The 25,506-nt window shown below is 48.0% G+C and overlaps 1 protein-coding gene and 1 pseudogene across 3 annotated transcripts; one reads left to right on the plus strand and one right to left on the minus strand.

Moving 5' to 3' along the window:
* Positions 1-15: 15 nt before the first annotated feature.
* Positions 16-24,649, plus strand: TRAIP (TRAF interacting protein). Of its 3 annotated transcripts, none has more exons than XM_077858838.1 (15): positions 16-746; positions 7,032-7,089; positions 7,605-7,688; positions 10,064-10,103; positions 10,696-10,823; positions 12,034-12,128; positions 12,613-12,726; positions 13,465-13,552; positions 14,139-14,228; positions 14,665-14,753; positions 21,033-21,188; positions 23,187-23,235; positions 23,604-23,651; positions 23,773-23,823; positions 24,023-24,649. In XM_077858838.1, exons 1-15 carry the CDS (start codon positions 649-651, stop codon positions 24,140-24,142), a joined length of 1,308 nt encoding a protein of 435 aa, XP_077714964.1. In that variant the 5' UTR covers positions 16-648; the 3' UTR covers positions 24,143-24,649. The 3 variants fall into 3 exon arrangements, with proteins under 3 accessions (XP_077714964.1, XP_077714963.1, XP_077714965.1); XM_077858837.1 differs by having other exon boundaries at positions 26-746; positions 23,502-23,651; XM_077858839.1 differs by lacking the exons at positions 16-746; positions 7,032-7,089; positions 7,605-7,688 and having other exon boundaries at positions 10,616-10,823; positions 23,502-23,651.
* On the minus strand, positions 2,464-2,691 carry LOC144290047 (small nuclear ribonucleoprotein G pseudogene; annotated as a pseudogene).
* Positions 24,650-25,506: the final 857 nt, after the last annotated feature.

The raw sequence follows: 25,506 nt of genomic DNA on the forward strand, positions 1-25,506 counted from the left end.
AAGCCAGAGTAAGCTTGGGGTGTCCTGAGGGATTAGGACCTGTGTCCATCTTTCTAGGATAACTCAGAGCCGAGGGCTGAGAGGGTGGAGCATTCTTTTGGTCTGTGGGAACTTCGGGTTTCCGGGCTTCCGGCGAGTGGTTGAGCACTGCCCAGAGCCCAGCGGGCCACACTCCATCGGGACCATCGTCCCATTCCCGTACGGCTTCGGTCTTCTCGACTCTCCCGAAGTGCAGAGAAGACTGCCCTGACAGAACAGGGCTGAGAGCAGAACAGCGCCTCGCACCGGATCTGACTTCGGACCGTAAAGCCGTGTCTTGCCCCAGAAAGGGGCCCGTGGCGCGGCGTAGCTGCTGCGGGTACTTGCTGAACCCTTCCGGGAGCCACAGGAGAGTTACCACTGACAAATCCAGTCTCGCGCTCATCCCCGGGATTCTCTCCGGCCGTTAAGCCCCGCCCCCTGTGGTTCGTCCAATCCGGACCCAGCCTTCAGGCTCCGCCTCCATGTTTCTTATTACCACTTCCGGTCCGCTCCTGGAAGTTGCTCAGTGGAGCCAAATTTGAAGCCAGCCGGGACGCGGGCGCACGGCCGTGAAGCTGGACCGGCTGAGTTTTCCTTGCCCGCCTGTGCCCTTTTAGGCCCGTCATCATGCCTATCCGTGCGCTGTGCACCATCTGCTCCGACTTCTTCGACCACTCCCGAGATGTGGCCGCCATCCACTGCGGCCACACCTTCCATCTGCAGTGGTGAGTGACCGCAGTGGCGGGGCCAGGCCCTCTGCCTGGTACCGCTACAGGACTGTGGGGTGTCAGGTCTCCGAGTGGAGCCCGGACAGTGATAAAGACGGCACTAGTCGGAGCCCCACGGTCGGTCTCCGACCTGGGCAAAGGCGGATCAGGGCAGGCTTCCCAGAGGAGGTGACAGTTGAACTGAGTCCAGGGAAACAGAGTTGGTTCAGTGAAAATAAAGTAGGGGGCTCATTATTAGTACGAATGGAGGTGAAATTTCGCCAAATTAACGAGGCCTTTTATTTCTTCGAGATTACCTGGTAGGCCTCTGACTATCCGATTTGTTGTGGTTTGCTTGATGGTTTGGGATTATTCTACCCAGAGTCATCTCGTTGGCCAGACATCCCAGTGTATTCACTGACACGAAGAAACCCGAGTTAATATGGAAGGGCAAGGAGGTGCTCTCTGATCAAGCTGTCCTGCTGACCCTTTGAATGTACAGCTGATGAGGAAAGATCCTCGAGCAGCTGTGGACTGCCCCCCCCCCCGCCCCTTTTAAGAGTCTTATTTATTCATTCATGAGAGACACAGAAAGAGAGAGGCAGAGACATAGGCAGAGGGAGAAGCAGGCTCCATGCAGGGAGCCCGACGAGGGACTCAATCCTGGATCCCGGAATCACGTCCTGAGCTGAAGGCAGATGCTCAACCGCTGAGCCACCCAGGTGCCCTGGACTGGCCCCTTTTTAAAAATGAAATATAATTGACATACCATATTATATTAGTTTCAGGTGCACAACATACTGATTCAACAATTCTGTACATTACTCGATGCTTACCACCATAATTGTGGTCACCATACAACAGTATTATTGAGCATATTTCCTATGCTGTACAAGTCTGGGTTTTTTGCTTGTTTTTTTAGTTTTTTTTTTTTTTCAATATTTATTTATTTTTTTTTTATTTTAGAGAGCACAAGCAAACACACATGCCTAAGAGAGGGGAAGGGGCAGAGAGAGAATCCAGAGGGAGACTACCTGCTGAGTGGAGAGCCCATGTGGGGGCTCTATCCCAGGACCCTGAGATCATGACCTGAGACGAATCAAGAATCTGCCATTTAACCAACTGAGCCACCCAGACGCCTCTTTATTTGTGTTTTAGATTCCACATATAACTGAAATCCCTGACTTATATATCATTTAGCATAATACCCTCTAGGTCTATCCATGTTGTCCCAAATAGCAAGATCTCATTCTTTTTTATGGCCGAGTAATATTCCTATGTGCGCGTGTGTGCATATACATGCTATACTTGCTTCCATATTTGGCTATTGTAAAAGAGCTTCTTTTTTTTATTGTGGTAATTTTTAAAAAAGATTTTATTTATTTATTCATGAGAGACAGAGAGAGAGAGAGACAGAGACACAGGCAGAGGGAGAAGCAGGTTCCATGCAGGGAGCCCAACGTGGGACTCGATCCTGGGTTTCCAGGATCAGGCCCTGGGCTGAAGGCGGTGCTAAATCGCTGAGCCACCCGGGATGCCCATATTGTGGTAAATTATATATCACATAACAGTTACCATTTTAACCATTTTTGGACTATCACAAAAGTTTACTTAACAAAGAAGTTCAATATGAAAATGTGTATGACTCAATTTTATATCATAATAAAATGGACCCTTTGGAGAGGGACATGTGAAAGCAATTGATTTCTCTGGTGAACACAGTCATTGTTTATACTCATTCCAAGGCTTCTAATACGATTATGCTATTCTTTAATGTTACCACCGTTCTATATTGTTCTGTTGCCCACTAGTTGTCATCTGCACACATTTATCTGTCACAAGATTCTTAAAAGGGTCAAATCCAAGCGGTATTCCTCGAACATGTCTACCACCATTTAATTTCAATGATAACTTCTTGTCCATAATTTTTTTTTTTTAACTTGGGATGGTGAGCTTTGCTCATGTTGGTTACTTGGTGAGCTTAATGATGCCTTCCATTTTTAACCATTTATAAGTGTACAACTCACTGGCATTAAGTACATTCACAAAGCTATATAACCATACCCAATATCTATTTCCAGAACTTTTCCATCATTCTAAACAGAAACACTGTACCAACTAAACAACTCTCCATTACGCCCTCCCTGTTGCCCCAAAAATGTCTATTTTCACCCTCCGTCTCCTTGAATTTTCCTATTCTGGGTACCTTGTATAAGTGGAATCATACAATATTTGTTCTTTTGAGTTTTGCTTACTTCACTAAACATAACGTTTTCAAGATTCATCCATGTTGTAGCATGTTATCAGAATTTCATTCCTTTTATGATTAAAATTCAGTTGTATGGAAATGCATTTTGTTTATCTCTTCATCTGTTAATGGACCTTGGGTTGTTTCCATATTTTTGCTACTATGCGTAATGCTACTATGAATGGATTTAGAAGTATCTGTACAAGTCCCTGCTTTCATTCCTTTTGGATTATGCCCAGAGATGAAATGGCTGGATGAATATGGTGATTCTGTGTTTAATTTTTTGAAAAAGTGCTTCACTGCTTTCCATATCAACTTCACCATTTACATTCCCACCAGCAATGTGCAAGGATCCAATTTCTCCACATCCTTGTCAACATTTGTTATTTTTGGTTCTTGTTGTTTTTTTATAATAGTTACCTAATGGGTGTCTTTTTTTTGGTATGTGGTGTTTTCATTTTCACTCATCTCAAGGTATTCTCTAATTTCCTTTGTGATTTCTTCTTTGACCCATCAGTTAAGTGTGGGTTGTTTAATTTACATGTATTTGTGATTTTTCCAGTTTTTTTTTCTGTTACTGGTTTTCAGTTTCGTTCCACTGTGATCAGAAAAGATACTTGTATGATTTTAATCTTTTAAAATTTATTTATTTTTTTTTAATTTTTTTTTTTTTTTATTTATTTATGATAGTCACACAGAGAGAGAGAGAGAGGCAGAGACATAGGCAGAGAGAGAAGCAGACTCCATGCAGGGAGCCCAATGCAGAACTCTAAACCAGGACCACAGGATCACGCCCTGGGCCGAAGACAGGCACCCAACCATTGAGCCACCCAGGCATCCCTTTTTAAATTTATTAATACTTGTTTTGTGGCCCAACCTATGGTCTATTCTGGAGAATGTTCCATGTGCACTTGAGAAAAATGTGTATTCTGCTGTGATTAGGTAGAGTATTTGTGTCTTAGATCTAGTTCTTTTATGTTAAGTCCTCTGTTTCCTTATTGATTACCTGTCTGATTGTTCTATCCATTATTAAAAGTGTAGGGTAGGGGCAGCCCCGGTGGCGCAGCGGTTTAGCGCCGTCTGCAGCCCGGGGCGTGATCCTCTCTGTATGGTGCCTGCTTCTCCCTCTGCCTGTGTCTCTGCCTCTCTCTCTCTCTCTCTCTCTCTCGGTCTCTATGAATAAATAAATAAAATCTTAAAAAAAAAAAAGTGTAGGGTATTGACATCTCCAACTTTTATTGTAGAATTATTTCTCTCTTTAATTCTTTCCAGTTTTCTTCCATATACTTTTGGGCTCTGTTGTTAGGTACATGTATGTTTGTAATTGTTATTTCTTCTTGTTGGATTACACCTTTTATCAATATTAAAGTCCTTTGTTTTTTGTGACCTTTTTTGACTTAAAGCCTATTTTGTCTAACAGTAATATAGCCACATCAACTCTCTTTTTGTTACCATTTTTTACTTATCCTGCTTGAGATTCACTATGGTTCTTTTTTTTTTTTTTTAAAGATTTTATTTCTTTATTCATTAGAGACACAGAGAGAGGCAGAGACCTAGGCAAAGGGAGGATACGCAGGCTCCATGTAGGAGCCCGATGCGGGACTCGATCCTGGAATTCCAAGATCACGACCTGAGCCAAAGGCAGACGCTCAACCACTTGAGCCACCCACGTATCCCCTCACTACGGTTCTTTTACTTATGGAATGGTTTCTTTAATTAGTTTTGGAAAATCCATCAGCCATTATCTTTTCATGTATTGTCTCTATTCCATTATCTCTTTTCTTTTCATATTAGTTTCTCATTTCTGTTATAATAAATTACTACTAACTTGTGGTTTAATTTTTTTTTAAAGATTTTATTTATTTCCATGACACAGAGAAAGAGTGAGCTCACGTGAGCAGGTGAGCAGGGGGTGCAACAGAGGGAGTGGGAGAAACAGGCTCTCCACTGAGCAGGGAACCCAATGTAGTGCTTGATCCTGGGATCATGACCAGAGTGAAAGGTGGATGCTTAACCTATTGAGCCACCCAGGCACCCCTAACTTGGTGGTTTAAAAAACACAAATTTATTATCTTGTAGTTCCAGAGGCCAGAAATCCAAAACGGTTTTACGGGGTTGTAGTCAATCTTAGTAAGTGGGGATATGACTTTCTTGGCTCATGACCCGATTCTCCATCTTCAAATCTCTCTGTATGACTCTGACACTCCTACTTCACTTATGGATCCTTGTGATTACATGGGGGTACACTTGAATAATTTCCCCATCTCAAGATCCTTAATCACATCTGCAAAATTACTACTGTCGTATAAGGTAAAATATTCACAGGTTTGAGAAATTAGGACATAGACTTCTTGGGGAAAGTGCATAATTCCACCTAATACTTTATTTTTGAAACTCCTCATTATATGTGAGCTAGACCTTCTCATAATATCTTCTATATTTTTTATCTTCTCTTATTTTTCTTTTTAATTCTCAGTGTTTTCTCTGACCTATCTTTTCATTTTACTCATTCTTTGTCCGTGCCTAAACTGCCATTAAACTTGTCCATCAAGGGGCACTTGGGTGGCTCAGTGGTTGGGCATCTGCCTTTGGCTCAGGGTGTGATCCCAGGGTCCTGGGATCAAGTCCATATCGGAGTCCCCTCAGGGAACCTACTTCTCCCTCCGTGTCTCTGCCTCTTTCTCTGTTTCTCTCATGAATAAATAAATAAAATCTTAAAACAAACAAACAAACAAAAAACCCAAAATATTGTCCACTGAATTCTTAATTTTGGCCATTTTTTATTTTAGAATTTGTTTGGTTCTTATTAAATTCTACTATGTCACCCTTTGTTCTGTAGTTCTCTGCTGATATATTTTTTCTTTTTAAAAATAAACTCTACCTCCAACACGGGGCTCAAACTCACAACCCTGAGATCAAGAGTCACACACTCTACTGATACTTTCAGTCTTGATTTTTATTTCCTTAGCATAATGTGTAATGCTGTATCTGACAATTCTCATAGCTAAAGTCTTTGTGCACATGTTCTGATTTGTACTTGTAATGCTTTTTTCCTTGTGTGACTATTTAGTTTTTTTAAAAAAACTAAAACATTTACTTCATGTAAATGGAGTCACACCTAATATACCTTTTATGTATCTGGCTTCTCTTCCTCAATGTTATGTGTATGTGACTTATCCATAATATTGTTCATAGCTGTAGACTTGTTCATTCTTATTGCCATATAGTATTCCAGCTTTGAATTTATCTTGCCTATAATATATGGAAAATTATTTATAGAAAAAAATTGAGACCTGGGATGATGGTATCATCTTCCAGATGTTACCAGAAACAGATGGACTCTTTCTCCTGATCCCTGATGGGAGAGTCTACTAGTAGGAGACTAATTAAAATTTAAGGCTTGAGGGACGCCTGGGTGGCTCAGAGGTTAAGTATCTGCCTTTGGCTCAGGGCGAGATCCTGGAGTCCCGGGATTGAGTCTCACATTGAGCTTCCTGCATGGAGCCTGCTTCTCCCTCTGCCTATGTCTCTGTCTCTCTCTCTGTGTGTGTCTTTCATGAATAAATAAATAATCTTTTAAAAAATAAAATTTAAGGCTTGAGGTTTTGTTGGACCACTCAGATAAATGTTACGAAGCTGGACTGTATTTTGCTTTTACGACTACTTGCATTTACTTCTAGTTTACTCTTATTCTGAAAGTGTAGCCCTTTGGAGTCCCTGCTTAAAGTAGGGGTGTTATTAGAATCCCTATCTTTGAGGGACCCTGGGTTCTGGCTGCTGCTCTCTAGTCAAAGCCTAGGATGTTGACAAAAGAGCAGCTCAGGGGTGGGGGGTGCTACACCAACAGGGCCAAAAAAAGGGCCAACTGGTCAGAATGCTTGTACCAGTGAGGCCTTGTGGGATGTGCAGTACCACCTGTGGTACTGCCCTCCTATGTGGTCAGGCATTGGATCGAGGAAGAAGTCAGATGCTGTTGTGGTCAGGGTTGCTACCTGGCCTATATGTCTCTAGCCAAGCAAGGACTCACTAGTCTGCTTATCTGCTTCTCATTCCAGCCTCATTCAGTGGTTTGAGACAGCACCAAGTCGGACCTGCCCACAGTGCCGAATCCAGGTGAGGGCAGTGGGGTGAAAACACCTCAGCTGAAGACATCTTTTCCTTGTCAGGGAGTAGGAATAAGGAAAGATCTCTGAAACTGAACATCTTTGACCTTTTTGGACCGCCATGGTTTGAGGCTGATTAAGCCTTGTGCTTTTGAGTGGCTCGGGAGGCCCACTTATGCCCAAGAGTAACTGGCAGAGGGACTTGTTGGGTGGGCTGGTCTTCACCTAGGTAAATTTGTCCTCCTTCCTTGCCTTTTCCCATCCTCAATGCCCAGTATCTAGAGTTGGTATATCTTTTGAACAGTTACCACACGGGTCTGTGACATGACTTTAGTAACCACCAAACCAATGGCACCAGCTGGGGCTACCTATAGGGTTACAGAACTCATCTCATTCCAAGGGATGTGCTGTGAAAAGCTAGGCCTGATAACAGGCCTGGTCACATGGTAGGCTGCATGTACATCCCTGTCCTCCTTACACATGACCCAGCTATACAGTCATACTCTATCTTGTCCTTCCATCCAGGTTGGCAGAAGAACCATTATCAATAAACTCTTCTTTGACCTCGCCCAAGAGGAGGAGAATGTCTTAGATGCAGAATTCTTAAAGGTACCTGGGATTTATGTCATTCTACTGAACTCCAAGCCCTCTGAGAATTTACTTTCTGCTCCCACCCAGGGTGGGTATGTAGATGGTGAAGATGGTATCTGGAGGGAGATTTGTAGAGGTTTCAAGGCATAAGGGAGTAGAGCAGAGGAAAAGTGATGACAAGACCTGGTCATTGGAGAAATACACTGTTAGGGAAGAAAGGAGCCATGTGACTATGAGCCTTCTCCCTTGGGATTTCAAAGCAATTCTCACCAAAGACCCGAGTGTCTCTCCCAAGATTCTTTAACCTTGCAGAGGTTCTATGGCCATCTTTCCCAGCCCACTATGCTGCTTGGACAATTAGAGACAGATTAGAAATTCTTCTAGTCCTCTGCCAGGGAAGATGTGTGGACCCACTATTCACAAATCTGGCTGTGCCTCAAAACTGTGAGGAAGCTTGGTATATATGCAGATGCCTGGGTCTTTCCCAGACCAGGAATAGAGGGTAGAACCCTTGGAATCAGGATGTAAGCCGGGGTAGAAACCCAGGGGAGAATGGGTGGATTCCCTCCTACACTTCTTCCCTTCAAGTCCAATATTTAACTTCCTTTGTGTACCAGGGGGCTGGATTGGCCACAGCTTCTTTTTTTTTTTTTTTTTTTTTTTTAAGATTTATTTATTTATTTATTCAGAGAGAGCGAAAGAGAGGCAGAGACACAGGCAGAGAGAGAAGCAGGCTCCATGTAGAGAGCCTGACACGGGACTCGATCCCGGGTCTCCAGGATCACACCCCGGGCCGCAGGCTGCGCTAAACCGCTGCGCCACCGGGGCTGCCCTGACCACAGCTTCTTGAGCAAGTGGGGTTGGGGTTTTTAGTGCACCTGGACTCTGAGCATCTGGGCATCTGTCAGCCCAGGGTTCATTTGGCCTTGGCCCCAGGGTGTGGTGATGTCCTTGGAACCATACTGCTTCAAGAACGAAGAGCTTTTCTGTTTAAAGCCAACATGTTCATCGTCATGGTAACTGCTCCTGGTTTTAAGCTGTGTCCTCCCTGTGATAAAGACAACAAAGGCAGCTTGTTTCTTTCTGGCTTTCAAACCCAGATCTAGGAGACAGAGAGGCAACATCTTGAGTAATTTGGGGAAAGGGCTTGCAGGCACCTTGCTTGGGTGTAGGAGCCAGGGAACCTGGGGGAGCTTTGGGTTGGTGTCAGTTTTCTGGTAGCCCATGTATGCCCTTCTCTACCCACCACTTGCATTTGAGGATGTTCTGCCTACACTAAACAGCCCAGCCAACAAAAGTCCTGGGTGGAGATTTTGACAGCAGGGTGCTTATCCATCTACTGAGACTGGGCTTTAGTACTGGTCACATGTGAAATTCTGAGTCTTGTATTGACCTGGAAAGGGTGACCTGGAGGAAGATTTGCCTGGATTCCACCCAGCTACCACCATGAACCCTTGGCCAAGGCTTTCAGTTCTGCAGTGCCTGTTTTCCTGCTTATGGAAAGCCTCTTTTGCCCATGGGCATGTTGGACTCCTGAATGGGAACTGGGTTCAGTTCAGCCCTAGCCTCTAGGTGGCAGTGGCTCCGTAATTTATGCACGGGCTTTGAGCGGTTCATTTGACCCTCATGATAGTATGGTTAGAGCCCCACATGAGGTTTCATCCAAAGACACAAAGTTGTCCCCATTTACCTACCTTATTAGGGTTGAAAGATTTGTGGTGCAAAAAGGCAGCTTAGAGCTTGGAGAGAAGTAGACTGTGAAGTAAGCAGGACCCGGGGTGAAAGGAAGGAGTGGTGACCCAAGGTCCTTGGTCATCCCAACTCTGTGTCCCCAGTGAGTGCAGCTGAAGCCAGGAGAAGTTAAGGGCCAGCACAGGGCCACGGAAGTGATGGAAGCCTCTGCTGTGAGACTGACCACACAGGTCCAACTTTACTTCTCTTGCCCTTGTTCTGCCTCTTTCCCTGTCGCAGGGTCTTGTACTTGAGATTTTTTTCCTCCATCTTACCTACTTTTAAAAAAAGCATAGAGAAAGCAAGGCATGTCTCTTCACTATTGGCTTTGGTTGGCCGTGACATATAGCAGGGTCTGTGCCTCCCTGGACCTACAGGCCTCATTGTCCCCTCATGGGTCTTCCTGCAAGCCTTCCAGGATTCTGTGTGGAAGCCAGGTATGATCTCTTTCTGCTTCTTTTTTTTTTTTTTTTTTTTTAAGATTTTATTTATCTATTCATGAGGGACACAGGCAGAGGGAGAAGCAGGCTCCATGCAGGGAGCCCGACGCGGGACTCGATCCCGGGTCTCCAGGATCAAGCCCTGGGCTGAAGGCGGCACTAAACCGCTGAGCCACCAGGGCTGCCCCCTTTCTGCTTCTTATTGTGGATATTGCCTTGTAGAATGAACTGGATAATACCAGAGCCCAGCTTTCCCTGAAAGGTGAGTTAGTAAGAGACAAGGGGCCCTGGGAAGCCCCTGACCTAGGTGCTTGGGGGAGAGGCCCTGGGAGGAATGCCTCCAACCTTCTGGTGGAGCTAGGGGCTCTCCCTGCTTTGTATATCCAAGAGTTTTGCCAGGTCTTGTGATTGGCAGGAAAGGAGGGAGAGGGAGGTGCCTCAAGCTGTCCACCTACGCTGATGAGCTTCTTCTCTGAGGCTTCCTGCCCAGGACTGAAGCTGGGAGGGGGTTACCTAATGGGACAGAGTATTTCTAGGAGAGTGTTTGGCTACTGAGTTTGGCAGGAAATCTGCTTGAGTTCTAAGATAATGAATTAACTAGACCCACAGGAGTGGGGAGCAGTGAAATCTTTACTCAAGTAGTTCTAAGCAGCAGAAAGAGGGTCTCATCCCCTGAATGAAGAAACTCTGGCTTAGCTTCCCTGGTTTAGTGCATGCCAGAGAGAAGTAGGCCTTCAACTTGCTGACCTGAACTTGTTTCTTACCTGGCTCTAGGGTGGGGTGCTAGAACCCAAGGGCTCAGGTTCTTATGCTGATGGGTGAATGGGCCTTTCACCTTCCTGCCCCTGCTCCAGAGAAGGAGAAAAAGGACAGCCAAGCCATCATCGACACGCTGCGTGATACGTTGGAAGAGCGCAATGCCACTGTGGAATCTCTGCAGAGTGCCTTAGACAAGGCTGAAATGCTATGCTCCACCCTCAAGGTGGGTCACCAGGTCTTGTGGGCAAAAGTTGGTTGGGCTTATCTTCTGGCTCTGCCTTGGTCATTACCTTAGATTGTATGATTATAAGATGGAGGCAAACCCCTTCTTCCTGAGGCCTCTCATATCATACTCTTTAAGCCTGTAAGCAAAGGACTGTATTGGCTGCACTTAAGGATTTTGTATTAGGTAGTCTGAAGAGGTGAGGCCTTCCCAGTGCTTCTTGGAGGGGCAGCTCAGCTAAGACCTCAGTGAGACTGGACCTTGTTTCCAAAAGTGGTTTGTACTCCACGGATGAAGCCAGACTGAAGAAGCTTCCATTAGCACTCTAGTCCTTGGCTGGGCTGCTCTCTGGAGCCAGATCAAACAGCATCCCAAGGAGGAGCAGGGGGCCTTTGAAGTCAGCTGTGCTAAGCTGACCGGGCAGATCAAAGCCTGCAAAGCAAGCAGCTCTAGACCCAGATGAATTTTGTATCAGCCTGGGTTGGTGAGCCTCTTGCTCTCTAAGGGGCATGAGGTGATTGATCTGTACCCACAATTGATATTCTGGCCTCGTAAGAAGGAGCGGTGCTTGCTGGATGCCATTTAAAAAGGAAAGGAAGCCATCTTTGTGAATACAGAGCCCCAGGGTGTTCGTTGTCTCTGTTCCTGCATGGTGCTGGGCTGGATCACGTGGCCTGGCCAGTGGGAGGGAAGGAGTGAATCAGTACCTGGTTGCAGAGCAGGGGTCTTTGATGGCATTCCCAGGTCAGAGATGGAGTGCTTTTGTGCTAAGGGCACCCTGGCCAGCTGCCTCTGGTTGAACTCTCCTATCCTGATTGGTAACTGTCCATGGGTCTAGGTGGTGGGTAATGATACCTGGATTTGTGTTTCTTCAGCTTCCCATACAATATGCACCATGAGCCCTTAGCCACAGGACCTTGGCAGCCCGCAGTGGACCTCTAGATAGTGGCAGTGGGATGTGCCTGTGGTAAGACATATCTCAGGAGGAAGCAAGCAGGGAGATGAGGAAGCAGTTGGCGTAGGGCCCCATAGCAGAAAAAGCACAAGACAGAGTGGGGCCCAGGAACCTGCCTCCCTGGAGACTGGGGATGCATGGTTATTAGCATTTGGAAAAGCAGACAATTCTAGAGTAGAGTTCTCAGGATGACTTTAGCCATGGTCCCTAGGATCCTCTAAGCAACAAGTATGCATGGGTGTGTTTGCTCTTCAGAAGCAGATGAAGTACTTGGAGCAGCAGCAGGATGAGACCAAACAAGTGCACGAGCAGATGCGCCAACTCAGAAGCAAGATGAAAACCATGGAGCGGTGAGCTTGGAGCAGGGGACTGCTCTCTGCCTTTGCTTCTATGGCCCCCAGGTGGCCCAACTCTTAGGACTGCAGTAGGGGTTGGGTCACTTTTGTGGCTCAGATCTCCATAGGCCACATGGGGCTCAGGCTAGCAGGGTGTGGGTCCAGGTCTCCTTGCTTGGCTTCCATGGGGGACGTTGCCTCACTCCTACCTGTTCCTGTTGCCTGTGGCCCAGTGACCTGGCAGGTCTTTTGCTCCAGAAACCTTTCTTCAAGGACCCCTGACCTTGAGGACCTATCAGCATCCATTCTTCCCCAGCAGCATCCCTGCAGCTGTGTTTAGCTCTGCTGTGGGGCCTTTCTTTGGGTAGACCTGCCTGCTAAAGCATGCTGGCAGGCCAGGCTGTCACCATAGCAACAGCAGCAAAGGAAAGCAGAGCTGCACTGGGTACCTACCCATCAGCCTCCGGATTTTAAATGCCGTGGGCTGGGTGTTTTTCAGGATTGAGCTCCTACTCCAGAGCCAGAGGCCCGAAGTGGAGGAGATGATCCGAGACATGGGTGTGGGACAGTCAGCGGTGGAGCAACTGGCTGTGTACTGCGTGTCCCTCAAGAAGTGTGTACTCTGGCCCCTCTGGCCCAGTCCAGGAGCTAAGCCATGGCACCCTCTGTCTGCTGCTCATCTCTTATAAAGCAGAGCAGGCAGCATGAAGGGGCGAGCTTGGGAGCAATGGTGCCTCAGGTTGAACCCCGACCCCACCTCTCACCATGTGGCCAGGAGCCAGTTTCTTAGCTTCTGACCCACAGCTTCCTGAATGGAGATAGTAATAACTTTCCTCATAGGGTTATTGAGAGAACAGGTGTGAATATAAGTTATTTCTAAGAAGGTTGGCACCACTTTCTGACCTATAAGCCCATGATGATGAATGGAGCCCGTTTCTCATCAACACTTACCGACTCTGCCTGACCTGCATCAGAAATTTGGCTCAGATTCTCTACTATTGTGGATGTGAGGTTGGGGTAAGGAGGCCACTTGGTTGAGAGACACGGAGGATCCCAGATGTCTTCCGTGAGGGCCACGTGGTCTAGGGGGCCTCCCTGTGAGCCTTTAGTGAGGGCAGGGCTTCCTGCATACCCTCTCAAATCACCAGTGCCTGTGGAACAGGCAGGGAATAGAGACTCCCAGCTCTCCTTGCAGGACCCTCTGTGGCACCACCCTGTTGGGCTCAGGTGTCAGAGTTGGAATGAGAACTGGCTGAGGGGACAACCTGGGCTCTGCGTGTGTTTGGTGCTCTCATGCAGTGTGACCACTGGGTGTCCCATTCTGACATCTCTTTTCCTGGCCCCCTCATAGAGAGTATGAGAACCTTAAAGAGGCACGGAAGGCCTCAGGGGAGCTGGCTGACAGACTGAAGAAGGACTTGTTTTCTTCTAAAAACAAGGTAACAGTGGGGGCAGAAGGGGAGGGAGAGGTGGCTTCCTTTTGTCCTGCTCGTTCCTGTCTCCCGAGCAAAGCCATGGGGCCTGATGTGCAACAGACTCCATAGGGCTGTGGGGTGATTCAGAGAGACTGCTTACTGGGCCTTGGCTCTGGCTTTGTGGCTTGTCCACTTAGGGTGGCAGGTCATGCAAGTATCCCCCTCCCCCCAGTGTGTGCACGCTTATGCTCCCTTCTATTCTTCCTGGCTCCTGGGTAACTCTCAACTGGCTGAAGAGCACAAGTCCCAAATGTGATAATGTCCAAGGCCTGTTTTTGTACCAGGCCCAGAGTAGGAGGAACATACTTGGGATCCAGTTCAGTCAGCACAGCTGTTTTATTTCTGGGCCTGGTGCATCCATGGGCTGTCAGACATAGAACTCAGCCCTAGTTCCTAGGCAGCTCCAGATGGGCATTGACAGGCCCCACAAAGCCAGGGCCTCCCCATGTGTCCTCAGACTCTTCTGGACACTGGGTTCCCATGAACATGCACTGAGTAGAGCACGTGGCCACCTGCTGGCTTGTCCTTTACTGCCCATACTTTCTTATAGTTGCAGACAGTCTACTCTGAACTAGATCAGACCAAGTTGGAGCTGAAGTCGGCTCAGAAGGATTTACAGAGTGCTGACAAAGAAATCATGGTAAGGGACATCCCTGGCTAGACAGGAATGAGGGATAGTTTGTGTATCTTCCAAGAGCCTAGGAGCCTCTGCCCCAGTCTGTGTTGGTGGTTCTGGGTTCCCTGCATCCTCCTGAGCCAGAGTGGGTCAGGATGTATACCTTGACTCTGATTTGGAGCCTGGACCTCCTCAGTAGGGGATAGGCAGCACCATGGGTCTTCTACAATCTGTCCTGTACCTATATCCCTAGGGATAGAACCTCATCAAAGGAGAGGCTTCACCAGAGAGGGGTTCTGAGGCTGGGTGATCCTGGCCTCCCGAGCTTGATGTTGGGGGTTTAGGCCTTGCTCTGTTCCCAGTGGGCTTGCCTGTCGTGCATGTTGTTCCCGCCCTTGGCAGTCTCTCTGGACTTGCTGCCCCAGCCTTTCTTTCACACTCTTCTCTTTCCTTCCCCAAGAGCCTGAGAAAAAAGCTAACGATGCTACAGGAAACCCTGAACCTGCCACCAGTGGACAGTGAGACTGTCAACCGCCTGGTTTTAGAGAGGTTTGTTGACCTTCTGGGGTGGTGCGAGGGTCATAAGCTAGAAGAACTCCCTAATAAGGGTTTTCCCTACTCTTGACTTTGGTTGGGTGAGTGGTCCATGTGGGCCTGAAGGCTGTGAGCCTCCTGCCCTGGGACATAGCCAAGATTTAGTTGGAAAACAACTTCGAGGTAAGTTCTGGGCTCTGACAAGGAAAGGCCAAGGTAGGCCAGAGAGGACCTCGGGATAGGCAGGGAAGGGGCAGGAGCATTGACTGTCTGCAGACATCCTGTTTCTGCATTTCTTACCAAATGCATCTGTGTGCCCCAGATTCTGAAACAAACATGAAACCAGTCACCAAAATAATTCCCCACTGGTCTTAGGACTGTGTGCATTAAAACTGCCGGCAGAGGGAGCCAAGAGGCAGACGGATGAGTGTCCCTACCCCGACTGGCTGCGCATTCCTCTTGAGGGTTTCACAGAAGCCACGCCCACTGGCTAAGAGCATCTCAGGGCTGTCCTGCCTAGCTGTCCAGCTGAGGGCCCTGACAGAAAGCACATAACCCAGTGGTCCAGGCTTTTATTTGAGCCACTTTTCAGTGTCCTTTGGAAAATCATTATGCTTCTTCTTCCCGACATCCAATCAGTTGCTGGAATCTATCCATCTAACCTCTGCGGTGCCTCCTGATTCTATCCCTTGTCACCACCTCCCCTTGAGGCTTGTGACCCATCCTCTCACTTCTCCTGCCTGCCCAGCTTATCAGCCCTTGGGGCTTCACGTCATTCCTCCCCCCACCAAACACTCTAGACCTCTTGGCACTGTGTCTGAGACATTCCCAGAGCCAGCCCATGAACGGTAGTCGATCTTTAGGCCTTGGCCAAATCATACTGTTTGACACAGCAGAATATACCTTGCCTTCCTGCTTCTGTGCCTTTCTGTATGTCAGCTCCTGTGAACACCAAAGGGTCAGTTGCCCTGCAGAGCCTTACCTACCCTCCTCAGCAGGAGTAAGTGCACCCTCCTCTGCACAGGTGATATTTATTTAGATACTGTGTCAGATGCCATGAGCCATAGAGGTGCTTTAGAGTCTTACCAGAGCCTGGGCCACCTAATATGGAGACTGGGAGTTGCATCTTGATCTGTGTTCCTTACCACTGGCTTCCTTACACATACATTCTTTTGCCCACATCATAGTACCTGGTCAGCATCTGCACAGGGGAATGCGTGAGTGCCAACAAGCCAGTTTCCTCTCATCCTCATTGTACCTTTAGTTCCTCAACTCTCTCCTTTCTTACCTTAGACCCTCCAGTGTCTTTTTATGGAGCCAGAGCTCTCTGCCCACCTCAGTTTGGGTTGGACTGAGAAACAGCTGTGGAAATGTGATGAGCATGTGATTCTCTGTGAGGTCCAGTGTGTTGCTGATTTTGACAAAGTAGATTCCATGTCTGGTCCTTCTTCCCCACTCCACCCTCAGAGCCCATTAGCCATGCTGGCCTGGAAGCCCCAGGTAGCACAAGGGCTCTGTCAGGAGCTTGGCTCATAGGAAGCTGAGAGTCTCAAAGACCATCTCATGTGGTCAGACATTTAGAACTGGAGCTGCCTCAAGGCCAGAAGTAGAAATTATTTTCCTAGGCTACCACTCAAGGCTGATTTCTACAAGCTCCAAGGTGCTCTGTCCACTTCCCACTCCGTGCACCTCAGGGTATTTCTACACACTTGCACTCTGTGTCTGGCCTCCACAGTGAGGGATGTCTCTAGGCTGCCAGGGACTTCGCATACCTGCTTTTGCTTACTTTCTTCACCACTTCTCACTGGAGTAAAGCCTAGACTTCTATAACAGGCTCTTACTGAGGGCGTGCTGCATGTCGGGCCCTCTCAGTCCTCTTGGAGCTTATTATGTTCCAGGGGGTAGACAAACTCAGGATTAGATGGCCAAGCCCTAAACTCCCCCAGCCACACACCATGGCAGGCCAAATTCCATGACAAGGGAAGTCAAGCTTGTGCCATTTGTATTTAGAGGCTTGAGTAAGGGGTGAGCCCTGGCTTTCAGGGCTGGGGCACACCAGGGCATGGTGGAGGGTAGGGTGTTACGAGGTTTTTTGACCCTTGAGGGTGGTAGTGGCAGAGGACTTGCTGGATGATGGCCGAAGTAGATAATGGCCAAATAACAGACATTACAAAAATGCTGCCATGAGTGCTCCTGGCTGCTGCTTTATGCTGGGAGCCAGAGACAGAAGCAAAGCAACCAGCATGGCATTGGTTTTTTTTTTTAAGATTTTATTTATTTATTTATTCATGAGAGATACAGAGAGAGAGAGAGAGAGGCAGAGACACAGGCAGAGGGAGAAGCAGGTTCCACACAGAGAGCCCAACGTAGGACTCGATCCTGGGTCCCCAGAGTCACACCCTGGGTTGAGGGCGGCGCTAAACCGCTGAGCCACCCAGGCTTCCCATGGGATTGGTTTTGAGGTAGCTTTGTGCAACCTTTGTTTTCACTTGCAGGCAAGAAGGGGCAGGCCCAGGGACCTGACCAGGGAAAGGAAGAGATAGTCCAAGCTTCCCACATTGCTTATTGTTGTAGGTAGTTCCCTTTCCTCCAATCTGTGTGCCCTACTGGGCTGCTGGCTGGAGACTAATACCCTCATAGTGCATCCTTCTGTCCTTGAGCTGTGGGAGCAAGGCTTTGGGCAGCCCTGATGGAAAGGTCCCTAAGGAAAGGAAATAGAGGATGTTCTTGGGGCTGCACTGCCACTCCCCAGAGTTCTCTGACCACAGGAGCTAGGGAGCTCCACCAGGCCTGGGTAGGCTAGAAAAATCCTAGTGGCTGCAATTTTCTAATAGAATACCACTGCCACCCCCACCCCCACCCTCTGCCATTATAAAAGTACTAACATATTCATTGTTGAGAATTTGGAAAATACGGACTTAGCAAAGAGGTCGTTGTTGAGTGCGACCACAGTTCAGTGGCATTATGTACATAATGTTGTGCTATCATCTCTACCAGGCACCTCCAGAACACTTTTCATCTTGAAATACTGAACCTCTGTACTCATTAAATAATAGCTTCCATTTTCCAGCCCCTGGGACCCACCATTCTACTTTCTGTTTCTATGATTTTGACTCCTCTAAATACCTCATGTAAGTGGAATCATATGGCATTTGTCTTTTTTGTGACTGATTTACTTTCCGTAACATAAAATCCTCAAGGTTCATCCATGTTGTAGCAGGTGCCAGTATTTCCTTCCTTTTTATTTTTTATTTTTTTAAGATTTATTAATTTTTTTAAAAAGATTTTTATTTTTATTTATTTTTATTTATTTTTTAATTTTTATTTATTTATGATAGTCACACAGAGAGAGAGAGAGGCAGAGACACAGGCAGAAGGAAAAGCAGGCTCCATGCACCGGGAGCCCAACGTGGGATTCGATCCCGGGTCTCCAGGATCGCGCCCTGGGCCAAAGGCAGGCGCTAAACCGCTGCATCACTCAGGGATCCCAGATTTTTACTTATTGATTGATGAGAGACACAGAGAGAAAGAGGCAGAGACACAGGCAGAGGGAGAAGCAGGCTCCATGCAGGGAGCCCGACGTGGGACTCGATCCCGGGTCTCCAGGATCATGCCCCTGGCTGAAGGTGGCACTAAACCTCTGAGCCACCGGGGCTGCCCTTAAGATTTATTTATTCATGAGAGACACACAGAGAGAGGCAGAGACATAGACAGAGAGAGAAGCAGGCTCCCCACAGGGAGTCCTATGTGGGACTTGATCCCTGAGCTCCAGATCATGCCCTGAGCCAAAGACAGATGCCCAACAGCTGAGCCACCCAAGTGCCCCTCCTTCCTTTATAAGGCTGAATAATCATTCATACAAGGAATATAAAAAATAGTGAAAGGGAGGGATCCCTGGGTGGCGCAGCGGTTTGGCGCCTGCCTTTGGCCCAGGGCGCGATCCTGGAGATCCGGGATCGAATCCCACATCGGGCTCCCGGTGCATGGAGCCTGCTTCTCCCTCTGCCTGTCTCTCTTTCTCTCCCTCTCTCTGTGACTATCATAAATAAATTTAAAAAAATTAAAAAAAAAATAGTGAAAGGGATTAAGGGGGAAAGGAAAGAAAATGAGTGGGAAATATCAGAGAGGGTAACAGAACATGAGAAACTCCTAACTCTGGGAAACGAACAAGGGGTGGTGGAAGGGGAGGTGGGCAGGGGAACAGGGTGACTGGGTGATAGGCACTGAGGGGGGCACTCGATGGGATGAGCACTGGGTGTTATACTATGTGTTGGCAAATCGAACTCCAATAAAAAATATACAAAAATAAATAAATAAAGCTGAATTATATTCTATTGTATGTATATACCACATTTTTAAAAAGATTTTATTTATTTGTTCATGAGAAACAGAGAGAGGCAGAGACAGGCAGAGGGAGAAGCAGACTCCATGCAGGGAGCCTGACGTTGGTCTCGATCCTGGGTCTCCAGGATCACGCCCTGGGTTGAAGGTGGCTCTAAACTGCTGGGCCACCATGGCTGCCCCTATATACCACATTTTGCTTGTACATTTGCTGGTGGATGGACATTTGGGTTGCTTCCACCTTTAAACTATTGTGAGTATGTGGCTATTAACGTGGCTGTGCAAATAATCTCTTTGAGATCCTGCTTTCATTTCTGGATATATAACCAGAAGTGGAACAGCTGGATCATATGGTAATTCTATTTTTGATTTTTTGAGGAACTGCTGTACTATTTTGTACGGCGGATGTACCATTTTACATTCCCACCAATAGTGCACAAGGATTCCAGTTTTTTTTTTTTGGTAAGATTTTATTTTTAAGTAATCTCCACATCCAATTGGGGCTGAAACTCATGATCCCAAGATCAAGAGTCTCCTGCTCCACCCGGTGGGCCATCTGGGCATCCCAGGGTTCCAATTTTACCACATCCTCACTAACACTTGTTATTTTCTATTTGTTTGGGTCTTTGTTGTTGTTTATAGCAGCCATCCTCATTGGTATGAAGTAGTAGCTCATGGAAGTCTTGATTTGAATCACCCTAATGACTAGTATCATTGAGCATCTTTTTGTGGGCTTACTGGCCATCAGTAGATCTTTTGGAGAAAAGTCTATTCAAGTCCTGTGCCCAGTTATTAACTGGGTTGTTTGTTTTCCATTATTGAACTTCAGTTCTGTCTATATGTTGGATTTTAGTCTTTTATGGAGAGGTGATTTGCAAATAGTTTCTCCCATTCTGTGGATCACCTTTTTACTCTGTAGACAGTGTCTTTTTTTTTTTTTTTAAGATTTTATTTATTTATTTATTTATTTATTTATTTATTTATTTATTTATTTATTTTAATTTTTATTTATTTATGATAGTCACACACAGAGAGAGAGAGAGGCAGAGACACAGGCAGAGGGAGAAGCAGGCTCCACGCACCGGGAGCCTGATGTGGGATTCGATCCCGCGTCTCCAGGATCGCGCCCTGGGCCAAAGGCAGGCGCTAAACCGCTGCGCCACCCAGGGATCCCTATTTATTTATTTATTTGAGAGAGAGAGTGTGTGTGTATGGGGGCAGCAGGGAGAAGAACAAGCAGACTCTACACTGAGCCTAGAGCCTGATGGAGGGCTCAATCCTATGACCCCAAGATCATGATCTGAGCCAAAACCAAAAGTCAGATGCTCAGCTGACTGAGCCATCCAGGTGCCCTGACAGTGTCTTTTGATGCACACAATTTTAAATTTTTTTGAAGCCCAACTAGTCTGTTTTTTCTTTTATCACCTGTTATACACAGAGTTTCATATTACTTTTTAAATGTAACATATGAGCCTTTCCCCCATGTTATTAAGTTTACACTCTGGAAACACTATTTTAATTTCTGCATCATATTCAAGCCGTGAAAGTGTCAGCCCCCTAGGGGAGTCAGTTGACCATTTCCAATATTGTGCCATTTGCCATTCATGCCAGTCCGTGGTCACATCTCTGACTGGCCCCTTGCTCTGTGTTCTGAGAAATGAAGCTGTTTTGTCAAAAGGCAGTAGCCTTTTGTTTGTATGCTTAGGTTTTGTGTGTGTTTTGCTTGCTTGCTTGCTTCCTTCCATGTTTTGAAGACTTTCACTGGTCCCGTGACTGTGTGAAGCACTAAGCCGAGTGATTTTTTTTCTGTAGAGTCAGACTTCTTTGCAGGGTGGCCCTGAGCCACCTGTGAGTTCCAGACCCCTGGAACCAAGCCATCTCTGACACTTCAGGGCTATTGTCCTTCTGGACTGCCACGGTGGTCCAGAGTAACCAGGCCATTTCTGCCTATAGCCCAGCCCCTTTGGAGATGCTGAGCCTGAAGCTTCGCCGACCAGCCTTTGGTGATGACATTGACCTCAATGCCACCTTTGATGTTGACACCCCTTCAGCCCAATCTTCCAGCATCCAGCATGGCCGTGCCAAGAAGTTCTGCCAAGAGATAGCACAGTAAGTGGTAGTCCCTGTCCCTGTTCACATCCTCAGGGGAGGATGACCAAGAGATCTCTGCAGGCCCTGCCCTTGTCACTCCAAGTGGCTGACAGGGCAGTGAGGGTCAGCTGGGGTTAGCCCTGACTTTGGTTCTGACCACCTCTTCTTCCCACTCTTAAATACTCTGCACAAAGCCTTTTTCTTGCTTGTTTCAATTACCACTCTCACCCTTCAAGCAAAGGTGTTGTGATGTGAGTTGGAGAGAACAGAGGTTCCAGTAGGGGCAGATCTAGGTTGGTGATGAGGGGTGGCGTGTGCTGTCTGTACCTTGAATGCCTGTCTACCAGTGTCCTGCCTCAGGGACTCTGAACGTCCTCTTCCATCGTGCACCTCTTGGGCTCATGCATAAGGACCATCTCAAATCATTGAGCCCAGTTCCCCACCACCAAGGGGGTCTCCCACAGGGCCAGGCTTAAGAAGCTAGGAGGCGCTGTAGTGGGATGGGTGGGGCCTGCTCCCAGTAGACTGGGAATGGGGAAGTTGTCTGCTTGGGCAGGCAGATTAAATATGGTTCATCAGGGAGACAAAAACTCCTCCTGTACATACATGTAGGTAAATGCTGCTTGGGTAACGGGGTCAAGGGTTGAGCGGGTTTCCTCTTAATCAAGAGTTTGGACATGAGAGAAATTGAGGTGTTCGGCAGTAAAGGTGGAAGAAGCCTGGAGAGAGGACAGCAGGCTCTCCACCTCTCCCTGCCCTCAGGGCTGGAGGCACCTGTGTCATACAAGGCAGGCCAGGTAGCGGTGGAAAACAAACCTTGGGCATATGGGCTGTGGTCAAGGGATCTATGAGTGCCTGCTGCAAGCCCTGGCTTCTTCATGTTAACTCTAGCTGTAAAGAGTGAGACAATCTTTTTTTTTTTTTTTTTTTTAATTTTTTATTTATTTATGATAGTCACACACACAGAGAGAGAGAGAGGCAGAGACACAGGCAGAGGGAGAAGCAGGCTCCATGCACCGGGAGCCCGACGTGGGATTTGATCCCGGGTCTCCAGGATCGCGCCCTGGGCCAAAGGCAGGCGCTAAACCGCTGCGCCACCCAGGGATCCCGAGTGAGACAATCTTTATCATCTTTAGGGCCTTTGAGGGAATGTGAGGGAGCCCAGGATGCTTCCACCTTGAATCAGCCTCCCCAGGGTCAAGCTTGTAGCAAGTGGAGAACCTTCCCATGGTCATCATGTAGCCTCACTACAAGCTATGGGCGCAGGGGAGGAGGTGTCCAAAGCTGACGGGCCCAATCTTGCCCTTGACCTCATGGCTTTGAGAAGCAACAGGGTCAGCTTTAGGTTACCATCCTTCTACCCAACTGGGAAAATACCAGGAGAGGGTATTCAGCTGCTAGTGTACCCAGGAATGGGATAGAAACACTGTGTCTAGTTCTAGAGCTGGGAGTGAAAGGCCAGGGCTTTGGGCCATGATCAATTCTGCCCCAGACCCTGCCTGCACAGATTATCTAGAAAGATGGCCTAGCCCTGTGTTGTGAGAGCACTTTATGAGCTATCTACTGAGGGTCTTATGGAGGTAGTGGCCCCACTCTGGGCAGATGGGGCTAAGTCTGAGCTCACAAGGTACCTTCTGCCTGTATGGGACATGACTGATTTTTTTTCCTGTGGGTGGTGAATCAGCTAGGCCTCCAGCCTCACATAAAGCCCAAGACACTGTGAGGTGTCTGAGGCGTTGGGGCTAAGGGCCCCATTGGAATGGGCTCAGCTCCAAGCTAAGAGCCGCAAGATTGGAAAGTTGCCCAATTTCCCCTGCCTCCTCCACTCTGGCAGCTGTCCAGCTGTTCCCAAACCTGCACTTGGGATGGGATGGGGCTTACTGAGATGCCTTGCCCAGCACACAGCCTTTACAGAAACCATGCCACATGCTGGCTCCCCAAGGGCCATGTGCTGAGCCTGGCTTGCCTGGCCCCGTGTCTTGCTCACCTGCTTGCCTTCATGTCTCATTCTCGCAGCTCTCCCATTCAGGACATCCCCAGGAAGATGCCTAAAGGCCCCAAGCAGGTAAGAATTCAGGCAGCCACCATCCTTTGCCAGGACTCTGTGTGAAGCTGGGCTTCTGAGAGGGCAAGGTCTTGCCAGAGCCCTCTCACTCCTGGCCTGGGACTAAAACACTTTGGAGTCACCCTGGAAACTCTACTCATTATCCTTCCAGCCTCTGGGTGAGGGGTGAGACATCAGAGATTCTGGCCCTGCTCCACCACCACTACCCGCCCCCTCCTTTCCTGCCATCGGGCTCCTCAAGTCTGGCTTTGGGGTCTCCCCTCCAGGAGTCCCAGCTCTCACTGGGCGGCCAGCGCTGTGTGGGAGAGCCAGATGAGGAGCTAGCTAGTGCCTTTCCTGTCTTTATCCGGAATGCTATCCTAAAACAGAAACAGCCCAAGAAGGCCAAGATAGAGCCCTGCCGCAGCACAGATGCAGTGAGTATGGCTTCCCACAGGGGCAAGTGCCAGCCCTCTCTGGGGTGGGGGTGGAGGTGCAGGGAAGAGCCAGCCCCCTGGCCTATCAGCTTGGCCCGCTCACTTCTTCCTTCTACTTTAGGTGAGGACAGGCTTCGATGGGCTTGGAGGTCGGACGAAATTCATCCAACCTGTATCCTTGTTCTGTGACATTGGGCTGAGTTGAGCTACCCACACCATCTCTCACCTGTACCCCCAGCCCCCAGCCTGACAGTGGCTGTAGCCTCAGGTGTGCAGAGCTGGACCTCGTTCAGTATAGCAGAACTGCCCACCCCTCAAGTCTAAGCCTTTGCTGTCTCCTCTTTAAGCCTCTTCCTTGACATCTTCCTCAGACTGACACAACTATGATCCGCCCACTGCCTGTGAAACCCAAACCCAAGACTAAGCAGAGAGTTGGGGCGAAGACAGTGCTCCCTCCCTCCCAGGCCAAGCTGGACACCTTTCTGTGGTAGTGGGAACAGTGAGCCAGATCAATATCCAGATATATGCCTCTAACTTATAGGTCAGGACTGGCTCAGCAGGGGGCTTGGGGGGCATGGCCTATCTTCCAAGACAGCCCCAAGGGCAAGTGTAAACAAAAAGGTGAGGGTGGGGCCCAAAGACTGCTTTCCTGCACTTACCCTGCTCACCCCCACCATACTGGGTCTGCTATACCAGGCCTACATGTGACTACTGATGTGAGACCAGCAGGACTTCTTCCTTGTCAAAGTTTCCTACTTATAGCCAGATATGGCTGCGTGCTTCTGGTTCTCCAGACTAAGGTCTTTTGTTGACTGTGTGAACCAAAGTGCTTGGGGCTTCTTGGGTAGTTTCAGCTTGCCCAAGCTTGTGCCTGCTTCTGACTTGCTGCTGGGCATGGCCAGAGCTGAGCAGGATGGGGAATGAGGGGATGGTGGTGGGGAGAGGATGAGGAGGGAAAGATTTCTATGTAAAATAAAAAAGACTCTTTTCTTTCTGGCTCTGGGAGTATATATATATTTGCACCAACATTTAGGAAAACATTTGGCATAATTTTCTAAAGTGAGACCTTCACCTGAGCTCAGACTCAGAAGTCCTACCCTTAGGCATATGCCCCTTCATAGGGCACAAGGAGACTCCAGCAGGAATGAGATCACTGCAGTTTTGTCCACAGTCTCTAACATGGGCACAGCCCAAATGGCATGGTCTGGAAAGCAAATGGGTAAACAGGTAGAGCCATACAGGGAATTCAGAGCAAGCAAAAATCAGTGACCTTTGAGTCTTAACTTCAAGAGCAATTTCCCTAGAAGACTTTTCCTTCATGACCTGTAGCTTGGGTGAGGTCTGCTGCACTTTCCTTTCTCACTACTGCATGGGGGTACATCTGTCTCTGCAGGGCCCTGTGGGCCTGGCACAGGGAATGAAAGTGAGTGCCCTCATGCTTCAGGTTGAACATGCCCAGCTGTGCTGGAGGAGCATCATGGAAAGAAAGTAATGCTTTGGGTTATGGGAGTTGGACCCCTCCTCTGCTACCTTGAACCAAGGAGGTTTGGTATGGAGAAGTGTAGCATCAAGTTGAGGGTGTAGTCAGGGGCTGGGCTGGCTAATAGTGCTCCCTGCCAGCAAAGTGATCTTAGGCAATTTAGCCTCTCTGTGTCTCAGAGTCTTTTTTTTTATTATTCATGAGAGAGACACAGAGAGAGAGAGAGAGAGGCAGAGACACAGGCAGAGGAAGAAGCAGGCTCCATGCTGGAAGCCCAATTCAGAACTGGATCCCAGGTTTCCAAGATCACGCCCTGGGCTGAAAGTGGCGCTAGACCGCTGAGCCACCAGGGCTGCCCTGTCTTAGGCTCCTTAA

This window comes from Canis aureus, chromosome 19 (genome assembly GCF_053574225.1).
Source record: "Canis aureus isolate CA01 chromosome 19, VMU_Caureus_v.1.0, whole genome shotgun sequence".
Classification (NCBI taxonomy): Eukaryota; Metazoa; Chordata; class Mammalia; order Carnivora; family Canidae; genus Canis; species Canis aureus.